At 34.2% G+C, this 13,974-nt stretch overlaps 1 protein-coding gene across 36 annotated transcripts in view; it reads right to left on the bottom strand.

Annotated features, from left to right (window-relative positions):
• Window positions 1-13,974, bottom strand: part of ctnnd1 (catenin (cadherin-associated protein), delta 1) — a 55,806-nt gene that overhangs the window by 22,838 nt on the left and 18,994 nt on the right. For 22 of the 36 annotated variants that reach the window (XM_087237526.1, XM_087237532.1, XM_087237529.1 and 19 more), the window contains 4 exons: window positions 4,689-4,760; window positions 2,703-2,828; window positions 2,335-2,618; window positions 137-412 (listed from right to left, as the gene is read on the bottom strand). In XM_087237526.1, the coding sequence (XP_087093652.1) occupies window positions 137-412; window positions 2,335-2,618; window positions 2,703-2,828; window positions 4,689-4,760 (758 nt within the window). Of the gene's footprint in view, window positions 1-136; window positions 413-2,334; window positions 2,619-2,702; window positions 2,901-4,661; window positions 4,761-9,635; window positions 9,788-13,974 lie in introns of all 36 variants that reach the window. The other 14 variants (XM_087237519.1, XM_087237513.1, XM_087237522.1 and 11 more) reach the window with 2 other exon arrangements.

The raw sequence follows: 13,974 nt of genomic DNA, 5'->3' as shown, positions 1-13,974 counted from the left end.
GTAACAAGCTTTGTCATGTTTAAAGGCATTTCTTTAAAATATATGTTAAGATCAATCAAGTGTGGTAAAAAGGTGGAAAAAAAAAAAAAAAAATCAAGAGTTCATATTTAAATAAAGCATAAATGAACACTCTTACCCTGTCCGGCGTGGAGGTGGGGCATGGTGTGGATGTGCCAACCGGGGCATTGTGCTGTAATGCATGGCCGGTCCCATGCCATAATCAGGTTCGTCGTATCCCAGGCTCCTCTGATCGTCCTCCAGGCCGTAGGGCTCTGGGACGAAGCGCTGCAGGGCAGAGATCTCCACTGCACTGCCCATACGTCCTACCTGCGGCTGGGCTGAATACGGGTCCAACTGAGGGCGGCTGTGGGTGCGGTAGGCCGAGTCCAGCGTGCGGTAGCCATCCACAGGTCTAAACAACCACAAACAGGACCACATTGTGAACAAAATATTACAGTATGCATCACAATACTGTTATTGCACCAAGGCTGCATCCGAAATCGCCAACTCCACCACACAGACTCTTTATTCAATCAAAGCACACATTTAGATTTAATTGTGCATATAAAATCTCAAAACAATTATGAGACCAGCTCTAAAGAGAGTTTCATCAAGAAACAATCCAGTTGAAAGGCTATTTTATGGATTACTCTAGTGCCATATTAAATGTGTTTTAATAATGAATATAACTAATACAGTAAAGTGTGGCTGCTTATAAACTACAGCTTTTTTTATTTATGCTTCATGTATTCAAGCCAGTGTTTTTCACACTGCAGTGGATTTTTTTCAGCTGTGGCAGCAGACTCTGTTGTTCATTTTACACACATCTACCACTACATGTGGCGTTATTTCATTGACGAATATCATGGGTGCAGTATTAAGTCGAGATCGCATTCATGTAATAGCCTACGAGCATGTCAATCTCTGCTCGAGCGCGATTTCCTCTGTTTGTGCACAAAACTTCTTGTGCGCTGTCAAATATACGCTTCAAGCGCAGATCTTCTTGTGCGCTCTCAAATAAACGCTGCTGAAGTGCGATTTAGTGCATTTATCAAACAAGTGTCTCCAACATTTTTTAGATTTGCTAGGAATATTTATGAATGTCTCCAATAGCCTTAGAGTGGCATTAATGCGTCCTGAAGTAAAGTAAAATAGCTATAAACTCCAGCAAGATAAAATCATTGTATGCAGAACCACAGACCATCATCTCTAAATAAAATATTATATAAATATTGAAACAATGTTTGTCATAACTGAAAGCTATACAGTGTTTGCTTGCCTCACGCACCTGTCAGTCAGTCAGCACGACACCTTGAAGGGTTAAACAAAGAACACACAACACTACTACGATTACAGAAAAGTTGTTGCTGTTATAAATCACATACCTTTTAATATGTTTTTGGTGCATCTGAGATAATCATCAATATTGAGTATGTTTGGCCATAAAATCTAATTATTTTTAACAACAAAAGACAATGCTTTTTAATTATATATATATATATATATATATATATATATATATATATATATATATATATATATATATATATATATATATATATATATATATTAAAATGACTATTATTATAATTTATTTGCTCTGATTTGTTCCCTTTATGGTTTCATTGTTTTCGCCAGGGGTGGGTGGGGTAATAACAGAAAATGCAGTTGGTTGGTATTCTTGTCTATAACTATGTATGCTAGATTTTTTTTAACTGTTCAATAAGATTTGATCAAAGACAATGCTGATTTTCTCAAATCACACATTTCTTTACCCCTCCAAAGGACTGCTGATATATTATCCTTTCAGCATCGATAATGCAATGCGATCATTCGTAATAGTCACATCGCGGGATATGCAATGTTTAGTTTGTATTATAATATGTAATTTGCATGTGTTTGAGGTTTATGAAGTCTATAAATGTATAATGAACATTTCAGGCATTAGACATTGTACCATTTGTAATTTTAATAACGATTTGTTTTATTGAATTGATTTTATTTTTTATAATTCAACTACTGTACCTGAATACGGTCAATACGGACTCGGAAAACGATAAGACACTATTTATTTGAGTGATACGTTCTTCTTTATCTTATAAATCTGTGCTTGTGGATTGTTTATTAGATCATATGTAGACTCCCCTACAGAATAATCCCAAGCAATCTGGTGAAATTGTATTTGTTTAAGAGCAACAAAATATCGAAACATTATATTTTCAAACATCGTGCAGACCTACTCCAAAGTGTCAACAACTACTACTATGAGGCTATATTTAGTTTAAGCAACACAACTAAGCCCTAGTTGATGTCAAATAAAATAGTAATACTGACCTGTAGCGGTCATCCATGCGGGTCCCTCGGCTGAGGCTGGTGTAGGCTTCAGATGGAGGGACGCTTCGGTAATCGTCATACCCCGCTGGTGGTCCATAGTGGTAGTTACGTGGGACAGTGGAGGTGGGGTAATCCATGGGTCCAGGTGGTGGCCTGTACACACGGTCCATTGGGCTATTATAACTCGGCATCCCAGTAACTGAACCAGTGCCATCCAGGGAAAGTGTGTCAGAGACTGATGGAATGACTGTTCGTGTGGTGGTCGTCTTTGTGACCTTCTTTACCTAAAAGAAAATTACACATCATCATAACTCTTCCAACTCAAAATATACAAGATAAATTAGTTAGCATGTCTCAGTCAAACTTACTGTGGTCTCGGTGCGACGTGTGGTGCCATCGTCACCAGTTTCGACTGAAATAATAGGCAACGCCTCATGAGGGTCCGACTCAACTGTGACCGACTCAACAATATGACCAGGGTCCAACATCCTGTACTGTAGCACAAACAAAGAACAATAGTGAGCTTTAGCCATGAACAGGAAGTGTGTCCACTCCACACAAACACACTAGCTGAAGCATTCGCAGGTGCACGCATGGAATACACAATAACATGCACAGAAGCATTAAGTGGCCAAACATATGCACAGTAGCATCATTCATATATATATATATATATATATATATATATATATATATATATATATATATATATATATATATATATATATATATATATATATATATATATATATATATATATATATATATATATATATAAATAAAACTAAGATTCAAAGATACGGACAATTTTAGACCTTGTTCATCAAACTGTACATCTATTGCTATGGCATGAAAAGGTAAACATTAGAATTTAAGCAATGTATTAAACATGCTGCTGTGCAGATTTGAAAATGTACAGCAATATTTTAAGTGTTTTGGATGAACACTATTGTTTACCTCCCTGCATCTGGAATATTTAAATATTTACCAGTTTTAATTGATTTTAAGGAACATATAACCACTGAGAACAAAAACTATCTAATCTATATACATAAATATGATTAGACTAGATCTATCTAATCTATATACATAAATAAAAATATTAAATTCATTTCGCCAAGAAAACAAAATAAATAAATAAATAGAATAATTATAAAATAAAACAATGTAACATGTGCATTTATATGGCGCATTTATTGTGTAAGGCCATACACCTAAAGTGCCTTACAATCATTAGCGGGTCTCCCCGCATTAAAAAAAAAAAAAAAAGGTGTGCAGCATCCATTTGGATGAGGAGACAGCCGTTACAGGAAAACAGAGCCAGATAGCTCACCACACACCAGGGGGAGTTGAGAGACTGTGTTTAGAGACAATTTGGTGGATGGGGATGATTGGGAGGCCAAGATGGGTTAGGGCCAGCGAAGTGAATTTGGCCAGGACAAGTGGGTTACACTCCTACTCTTTACGAGAAGTGCCATTGAATTTTTAATAATCAACAGAGAGTCAGGACTTTAGTTTAATCTCTCATCCGAAAGACGGAAGAGAAAACATATATTAAAAGGTTCAACATGACGCATAACTTCTAGAAGGATGTTAATGTTAATGAATAGTTATATTGTCACTGTGGAGAAAGCCAGTCATTTACTCCATTTCTTTTCAAAGATCTCTATTTGTAATCGAAGTGCATGTATCTTTTTTTGCTATTATTTAGAACCATTCATCTTTAGTTGGTTGGTCTTCTTACCACATTTCAGAAATTAGCTTTTTTTTTTACTGGTAAATTTTTTTTTAAATACAAGAATTAATTTTACAAAAATTTAATTCTTATTACTTTAAAACATGTCTGTAGAGTTCATTTTACCTCAGAAGTTACCATTAAATGTCAATATACAAAATATTTATACTGCTAAAAGATTTGTTTTAATTTCTTTGATGCAAACCAATTGAAACAAATTAAATAGTTGGTACTATTTAATAATTTTGTTTACATTATTATTTTTTTTAGTTTGTCATTACGGATATTTTGTCTACTACAATCAAATGTACTAGCACAAAGGAATATAATAACCATAATTGCTGTTATTAAGCCACAGCATTTGTATTGATAATTGATGTATTTAGGCCATGGATTTTCAAACAGTTAGAGAAATCGGTTACAAATCAGTTCCAATATGTTAATGAGGTGAGAATAGAGCAGTTTTATCTATGATTATTATGATCTAAATACAAGGTTAATGTCTAATTTGAATCAAACTAAAATCAGAATACTTTTTTTTTTAACCGATGCTTTCCCTAAAATTAAAGTTGGTAGATAAAAATAACAATACAAAGTGTAGTGTGCACACAATACTAACCTGGGTCCCGTTTATGTATCCCTCACTCAATTTGAGCCGTTCTAACTCTGCATCACCAGTAATACGGCCGTTCTGCAGAAAACAGACAAAAAGAAAAACAATTGTAGACAAAAACATGCCAGTGCAGAAAATCAAAAAAGCGAGAAAGGAGGTCAGTCATCATAGCAACGAATGATGCTAAATATTCAGAGAACCTACAAATTACAACAAGGCCTCAAGTAAATGCATGAAAAAGCACACAAACATGCATGCATATGAGGGTAAACAACAGCGAGAACACAAACAAACAACTTCAGTTAATGAGACCGTTGCACAAAAGTAGCAGAAGATAACAGTGTTGTGGAAATGAATGAAAAATGGCTGAATGAATGCCAGGAATGTGAGAAGGGGGTTGACCGCTATCGGATATTATTACTCATGCTTTTACACGACAATGGCATGCAGCACTATTCACACTTGAAAAGTACAAACGCTCTACGTGCAAATAAATCAGGGGGAGTGGGCTGCCGTACTTCTTCTGCTCCACAGAGGGAGTTTGTGAAAGTAAGATGGTAATCTCAGCTGACAGGCAGGCTTGTGGGAACCTGTCAGCAGGTAGGAACGGAGCCTGCTCAGCATGTTAATATCTACACAACTATGTCAACACTGCAAACGCCGCTAACTGGCTTCTTATCTTCACATGCATGTCTGTTGTGTGTGAAAGTATGCTGGAGAATGTATGGGAGAGGTCTTTTTTTCAAAGGTGTATCACTCTTAGATTTAAAAACTTCCTATTATTTAATGACATCAAGTCGTGTGGTATATTTGTTTGATGATAAACAGATCGTAAATGCAATGCTTCAGGCGCAGCTCTCAATTATAATTTGCATTAAGTGTGCTGTATTCAAATGAGGTGTAACAAGATCTGTTTCCCCACTTTTGATGTCAGTGATGTCAAATCGTGACATCTGTGGGTCGTGCTCCATGTTTGAACATGGTACAAGACGGCAAATAACACTTGCGCACTTTGACTGAAAGAAGGTTCTTTTTAATTAAGGCTCGACTCATTCTATGCTCATTTATTCAGTATTATATGTTTGATTAAGTGTTTGAGTAAAGCCATAAGGGAGGGGAGTTATGGGTGTAGATAATAATATAACCTAATCATACTAGTTTAAATTTAATTAAAAAAAACACACATACAACAAACAAAAGTAAAATACTGATAACTACTAAAATAACTACTGATAATTTAAGCTTAACAGAAATTAAAGTCAAAGTACAATAAATCATTATTTAGGCTACAAATGTTATCTAAAATGTTGGAAACTACACGAAATGAGTTAACACTAATATTAAGTACCTAAATCAATGAAAATGACAATTGACGGTATATACACTTACTAAATTGCATTTAAAGGAAAAAAAAAGTGTAGCCTAAATAATTAATATGCAGTTAACAAGTTTACATAAAATTTTAGGTGGTTGACTACATTTTTAAATGCAATAAATACTAAACAAATATGGAAATATTTAATGATTTAAATTAAATTTAAAAAGCGACAATATTACTACTGACAATTTAAGCTTATTAGAAAGTAAATAAACAATAGAAAAAGATAAAAAATAAATAAATAATAAATAAAATAATAGAAAATAAAAAAAAACAACAACAACAACAACAATATATAAATAAAATAATAAATAAAAATGAAGAGTAAACAAAGAATTAAAAAATGATAATACAATATAAAAAAATTAATAATAATAATAATATTTCTAATAAATAATGATAACAATAAAAAATTAATTATAAAAAAGAACAATAATCATAATAAGACAATAAACTTTATAACAATAATAACTATAAATAAATTAATAAAAAAATAAAATAATAAATAATATTACAAAAAAATAATACTAAATAAATAATATACTTACACAAATTAATACATGCATATAAATGATTAATAATTAAGCTACAAAACTTCATTTAAAATGTTGGAATCTATCTGAAATACCAATACTAGTAAATGAGTACTAAAATTTATGAAAATGACAATTGAAAAAAATATATACAATTATTACCATTACTTTGTGAAAAATGGAGCTATCGAAGCAGCTGTAGATGTAAGAGGTTGCGTTTTATGATTATCATTTTAATTTTGTCCTTAAACCTGTCTGAGGTAAGTTTTGGGTGATGGGCTTTGATTTATTAAACTAAAAGACATGATATAGCTTATGTTTTAAACATCTAAAAATAGGCAACTGGCTGAAATGCACATAAATACTAAAATAGAAATATAAAAAAATATATAAAGAACAAAAACTCAAATTAAACTAAAATTATAACTAACTAAATGCCTCTAACAGTACATAAACAGCCTTTACTCCTCATTCATTTATTCTTTCAATTACGCAAGATTGTGTTAATCTTATCTATCTGAAAGCCTGAAAGACAGACAAAAGGTTGAATATGCGACTATCTAGCCATGAATAAAACCTTACTCTCACAGTCGACGCCCTTGAAAGAAGGGGCGTGTCCAAGTAGCTCATGCAACCAATCCTAGTCCTCCTCTAGTCTAAACATTAAAGTAAACTGAGAAAGCTGAAATTTAGACGATACTTCATGTGCTCCCGTTGAGCAACTTCCACCGAAAGACACTCAAATCCTCACACAAGGGAGACTCGTCTGACTAAACCGGTTTGTTATCTCTCTCCCTCTCTCTCTTTCTCAGACATGAGCGGAAGGGGGTTTTGAGAGTTGAGAAAGTTTCAGTGATAAGTGAGACATTCACTATGGAGGACAGTGGGCAAACAAATGAAAAAAACAAACCAATTCCTCTTCACTGAAGAACATGTGTCAAACAGACAGGTTAATTACACATGTATAATGCACAGACATGCATTTTGTGAAAACTGACATGGTTTGACATTGGGGGAAAAAAACAAACAAACAAACAAAAACTTAGTGTTAGTCCAGCCAAAAATGAAAACTGATGACAAAAATCACCCTTGCGTCATTCAGAACTCCTGAAATCTTTGTTCATATGAAACTAATTTTAGATTAAACCTGAGAGCTCCCTCATCCTCCATAGACATCAAGGTTGCCGACAGGTTTAAAGTCCAGAAAGGTACCAAAAAAATATATATATATTGAAAAAAATAATAATAAATACTAAAAATCTTCAAAACAGACCTTTAGTATGTGATAATAAAAAAATATTATCAGGCTTTGAGAATACTTGTGCAGACGTAAAATACAAATACTAACTTTGTTCAACAATTTCTTCTCCTCAGTGTCAGTATATTGTTGGCGTTCACAAGCATTGTGCAATAACGTACACCACCGAATGCCCATAAGCAACTTCCCGTTTGAAATAAAGCATAGGCACATCTGAGGTAATACGTCAGATGCAAAAGTTCAAGCTTGATATGTGAACGTGCACCCTTTACACTGATAATGAGAAGTTGAATAACAGTAGGATTTCACAACATATTGAAATATTGATAAATGCCATTTTTAATGTTATAGTTACCTGTCTGACAACAATAAATTATATATTATTACTGCTTGTCGAACCACTGCCTGCCACATTTTATTCTTTTTCTGGTATTTTGCTTTTGTTCAACTTTCAGTGACTTAGTTGCTTTATTAAATGCATTATTGTATATACAAAAAAGTTGGCCATAGAAAAGAATAGTTCAGTTTAAACTTTGCCTAAGTTAAGGTTTTAAAATGAAATCAGACATTCACTTGATTGTGTTTACCTTTTGTTTTTGCAACTACACAGAAAAATTACTAAACATTTTCATATTTATTGGCAAATATATGCCTCCAAATCTCAAGAGTTATCAGTCAAATATCCATTCTTCCATAGAATAAGCATGTTACGCTTTACAAAAGTGTGAAATACTATTCCAATTTAAATTAACAGTTAAAGTTTCCAATTTCAAATATTCTCTATTGATGGTTTCCTAAAATCAACTTATTTGTTTCGTTGGCACAAAAGTACACACAATTGTACTAACTCATAACTAACTTATTGATAATGAGCTGAATCAACACAATTCTTGAGGTTTTTATTTGGATACCTAAATTGTTCTATATTTAATCTAGTTAAATTTGGAAAAAACAATCAAGTTAAATTAAATGATTTGTGTTGGGACAACATTAGGAATTGAGTAGAGCTAGGGCTGGGCGATTATGGCCTTTAAAAAAAGAAATCCCTGATTATTTTTACCATAAATCAATTAATGTTTTTATTTTCTTGATTTAAATGCAGGGGGAACTGTAGGAACCCAGAGGGGAGCGTCACATGTTAGGGTGAAAACCGATTTTCATTTAAACAAATCGATGTGAACTTAATAAAAATTGATTTATTGCACAGCCCCATGTAGAACCCTGCATTTATTTACAGTATATTCTTGTAGCTTGATAATATTCAGATTAGTGAATCAGTATGGTCTGTTTTTACAAAAAAAAAAAAAAAAAAGTATTTATCTACACTTTGAACAACTTGAGGACTTTTGCCATCTACGAAGGATGAGAGAGAGCTCTCGGATTTAATCTAAAATATCTTCATTTATGTTCTTTAGATGAACAAAAGTCTCAGGGCTTTGAAATGACGAGTAATTAATAACAATTTTCATTTATGGGGGAAACAACCGTTTAAATGATGACAAAGCAGAAACATGCAAAGAAATGAGGCTTTAACAAAAAAAAAAAAAAAGGTTGCAGTATGGTTTGAGGTCCTTTGTGATGCCACAGGCCATCAACAATGACAAAAGGATGAACGGGTGAATGATGACAAGGATGCAAACGGTGGGTTTTGGTGACAATGGTGAAGGGATGGGTTAATCTCATGCTCCTCGAGGTGCCAACTAGGACGAAGTGGTGCAGAGTGATGCGGCATGGTTGATGATGCGGGGGAGCCCATGCTGCATGATTGGCTGGGAGGGCGTTACCTGCAGGGTGGGGAGGGGGCGGGGTAGGGTACCGGACGGCCCCACGCTCCTCCTCTCCTCCTCCAGAGCTCGAGTCAGACGCTCAAACTGCATCTCTTGCTCTCGCACGGAGGCCAGGAGAGATGCGGCATTCTCACACTGCTCCATACACACTGAGAGAAAGAGGACAGGGAGTTACACACTCGCACAAATCAGGAGATTTAGGAGATCCACACCCGCCCTAAAAAAAACACCAAAGCATCCCAGCATGCTTACAGTAGAAATATAATGTATAAAATCAGAAACAAACAGACCAGTGGACAAATGTTTGGAATAATTATTATATATATCATTTAGAATAATAATAATATATTATTATTATTATTATATAAAAATTTTTTTTTTTAATTTTCAAATATATTCATTCACAAATCTAATTCCCTTAACAAGAAAAAAAAAAACATAGCTGTCAATTACTTCAGTCTACAATAATAAAAAATATAGGTTTGGTTAGTATCCTCACCAGTAAATAAATGGAGAAATTAGGCAAATGTCACTGTAAGGAAAGTAATTCAATGCTATTTTTAAATAAAAAGATAAAAGTTTTATTGCGTTTGGGATTGTTGGTGATTGTTATGAGTGTTAATGCAAAAATCCTAAAGGTAATTTCAATACCTTAAGACTTTTTAAAGACCTTCTCAGAATATTAAGACCTCATCGCCACTTCAAGCTCTAATTAGTATCAAACCTTTAACTTAAACAGTTGTTAATAAAGAGTTAATTCAATGGAGCACAACTGTGCAACAGAACTCAGATAAGCTCAGAAGAAAACACGCTTGGAAAAATAAATAATGCGGTTGTTTTCGGCGACAGGTTTCAGCTGTCACTATTTAAACTCCTCTTTCTCCAACCAGGAGTACGCAAACTTACATTTTCCCATTTTGCTGTCTATTTCACTCTATGGTTTCGCTACATGTGGAGAGAGTCACATCACATTCCAGCGTTTTTGCAAATTACGTGACGGAGGAGCTTGGCCAGTAGCGCCCTGGCCCAAACCAATCGCGTGGATCGAGCACGCTGTTGTTAATATTAGGAGGAATATAAATATATTTATGCTTTTTTTTGGAGTCAAACAATTTGGACAACGCTTGAACTAAATGTTAGACCTTGTGACAACGCAATTAGGACTTTAATACCTTTTAAAGGGTCTTTTTTTCTCATAATTGATTTATCAACTTTAAATATTTTAAGACCCCGCAGACACCCTGTAATGGCCAAATTGGGTAGCTATACATGAGCAAAGGAGCATTAAGACCTGTTAAAAAAAAAAAGATTTAAGACCTACAACAAATCTGAGACCTACAAATCTACATTTCAGTAGATTTAGGACTTTAAGCCTTAAAATATAGCTTTTGAGATTTAAGACATTAAGACCCCGCAGATACCCTGTATATAATATTAGTTTTTAAAATGCATATTTTAAGTGGCAATATCACTTTTATACACAATATTACTTTTTTTTACTGTATTTTGGAATAAAACAAATAAAACTGACTTGGTGCACATAACAGATTTCCTTCTTTCTAGAAAAAAATACATGTAGTTATTCCAAACGTTTAACCACTGGTGTACCCATACATAAAGTGCACCATGTGATCCATGCGGCAAGCTAAATCAAGAAGCAGCAACAGGGAGCGACAGAAGAGAAATGTGCGAGAACGGGACAGACAGAAAATAAAAATCTGTGAAAAAGAGCGTGAGCAAGACAGGTGCTAACAAAGCAGTTCAGATGCAGGCGTGATCACGCTGCCTTCGTGGAGTGACAACACAGAGGAAACCAGACCGGTTTCAAGCCCACAGATACAAGAGTGATTCAGACGCGGTGTCAGAAGTGATCGTGTAAAGGCAAGCACAACAAGTGCAGACACAACAAGGAATGAGCCAAGGTCTTTTCATATCCAAAGCGGCTCCACAGATCCTTACAACTGCAAACAGTCCTTTCTGTTCTGCTGTGCCGGCCTTTCAGGAGGCCACTTCACTGTCTGACAACTGAATATACACTTTAGTTTTTTTCTTAAACAAGAAAAAAAAGAAAAAAAGACAACTCTTACTAAAGTATTTGTGTGTGCGCTTGTATGTATGGATTTATTATTCGAGTTCTGTGTATGAATAAAGGGTGACACAGTGACTCAGTGGTAAGCACTGTCGCATCACATCAAGGTTGGTTTGAGTCCTGGCTGAGTCAGTTGGCATTTGTGTGTGGAGTTTGCATGTTCTCCCTGTGTTGGCTGGCTTTCCTGCGGATGCTTTGGTTTCCCCCACAGTCCAAAGACATGCAGTATAGGTGAATTGAATAAGCTAAATCAGCCGTAGTGTATGAGTGCGTGTGTGCATGTGAGTGTGTATGGGTGTTTCCCAGTACTAGGTTGCAGCTGGAAGGGAATCAGCTGCGTAAAACATGCTGGATAAGTTGGTGGTTTTTCCACTGTGGCGACCCCAGATGAATAAGGGAGTAAGCCAAAGGAAAATGTATGAATGAATGCGTTTAAATAATATACAAGTCGTCAGAAAACCAGAAAAGCACTGTTAATTTCATTTGTGTCTTTCATTGCATCTGCTCAATTCCATTTAGTTTGTAATTTGTTTATTATATGTTATGCAGATGCCCTGCCCTACAAAATTTTCCTACATCAATCTGAAATTATGAATTCCAAGGGCTATTCAAGACATCTGGTGTTTGTATTAATAAATTGTCAAATATATTGCAGAAAAACTAAATAAATCCCAATAATTGTATATCAATTATTGCCCTATGTACACATACAAACATTCACTTATTTAATATGCTTTCACTTTACAATAGCTTTGTCGAAAGTATCAACTTCTCTACCAATCAGTACTGAAATTTTAAAGTTCATGGCTGCATCTGAAATCACATATTTCCATACTATAATTCCATACTATAGAATAGAGTAGAAAGGAATTCATAATATTCTAGACACTATGCGAGAAGTTGGTGAGAATCTGAAGTGCGCGCCACGTGGGTAGGTCACGTGATCTTGACAAATGGCAGATGTAGTACATCTGAGTTCCATTTATACTCTCATTCATACCATGTAGAAACACACTTACTAACGGTTGTGTAGTAAAATCAAATTCAAATGTCGTACTACATCTGCACGATTAATCGAAAAAAAGATCCCGATCTCGATTCGACATTTCTACAATTCTGCCAATCATATTTTTAAGTTTTGGAAGGGGGGCAAAGGTGGCTGCATAAGTATTCACATTGTTTTACATACATTGTTCAGCAACGTGGACACCTTCAAATGGTGTTGAAATTCACATACTGTATTAATAAGGTATAATGTCATTTCTATAATGTCACCCAAAAATGTCATTTCTGTCCTCATGTAATGATGTATTAGCAGCCGTGAAATAACACATGACGTGAGCTGTCACCACAGTAAGGTGCACGCCTGTAAATGAAGTCTACTTTAGTGAACAGAATCTGCATAGGCTGTGAATAACAGGTAATAAAGATGTAAATGACATTGAGTTTGTGACACAGAGTGATTGTTTGGAAGCTGTGCAGGATGTATGAACAGCACTTTCCAGTGAAAACTAAACCGAAAATGTGCACATCATTTAAATAATCATATCACATTTTAGAGTTATGATTATGACAAGCATTTAACGTGCTATTCGTTCATAGCGAGTGTTGTGCATGGGAATAAATGTTTAACATTGTCAGTATAACTACTATTGCCTATATAATGTTGAATATAATGCAAGAGGGAATCTGATAAATGGCAAATGTCTCAATCTACCAGTGAAAAAATGATCTAATAATGTTGTCAATGACAGTTTGCAAGCATGTGCCTCAAACATAACTAAACTTTAGAATTACGAATAATTATATTCTGATGTAATCACTCTGTGCATTAATGGGCAGGACAAATTTATAGTCTGTTGAAGTCAAAACCATTCAAAATCAATCAAAATTGAGCAGTTTAACCAACAGTTGACTAAAAAAAAAAAAAAAAAAAAAAAAGTTGTTTTACCATATGTTTGAGAAATAACAATAATAGCCCACTTATATTAACCTTTATTTTCCATCTACAGAACCATGAGAAAATTGTTCTCTTTATTTTAAGCAAAAACAAATAATAAAAAATAATCATTAATAATTATATATAATTAAAATAAAATATATAAAATAAAATATAAAAAAAATCACATAATTCTGTACAACATAAAAAAATATAAATCAGTAATTTCAAAAATATTTATTTAAAGTTAAATGGCTAACGTAGTGTCACAATACTGGAATTTGCTACCAATTGCTAATTTTAAAAAC

The sequence above is a fragment of the Danio rerio genome, chromosome 1 (assembly GCF_052040795.2).
Source record: "Danio rerio strain M-AB ecotype USA chromosome 1, GRCz13ab, whole genome shotgun sequence".
Lineage (NCBI taxonomy): Eukaryota > Metazoa > Chordata > Actinopteri > Cypriniformes > Danionidae > Danio > Danio rerio.
Note: the sequence above shows the minus strand (reverse complement) of the source record. Positions and strands in the feature narration are given on the sequence as shown.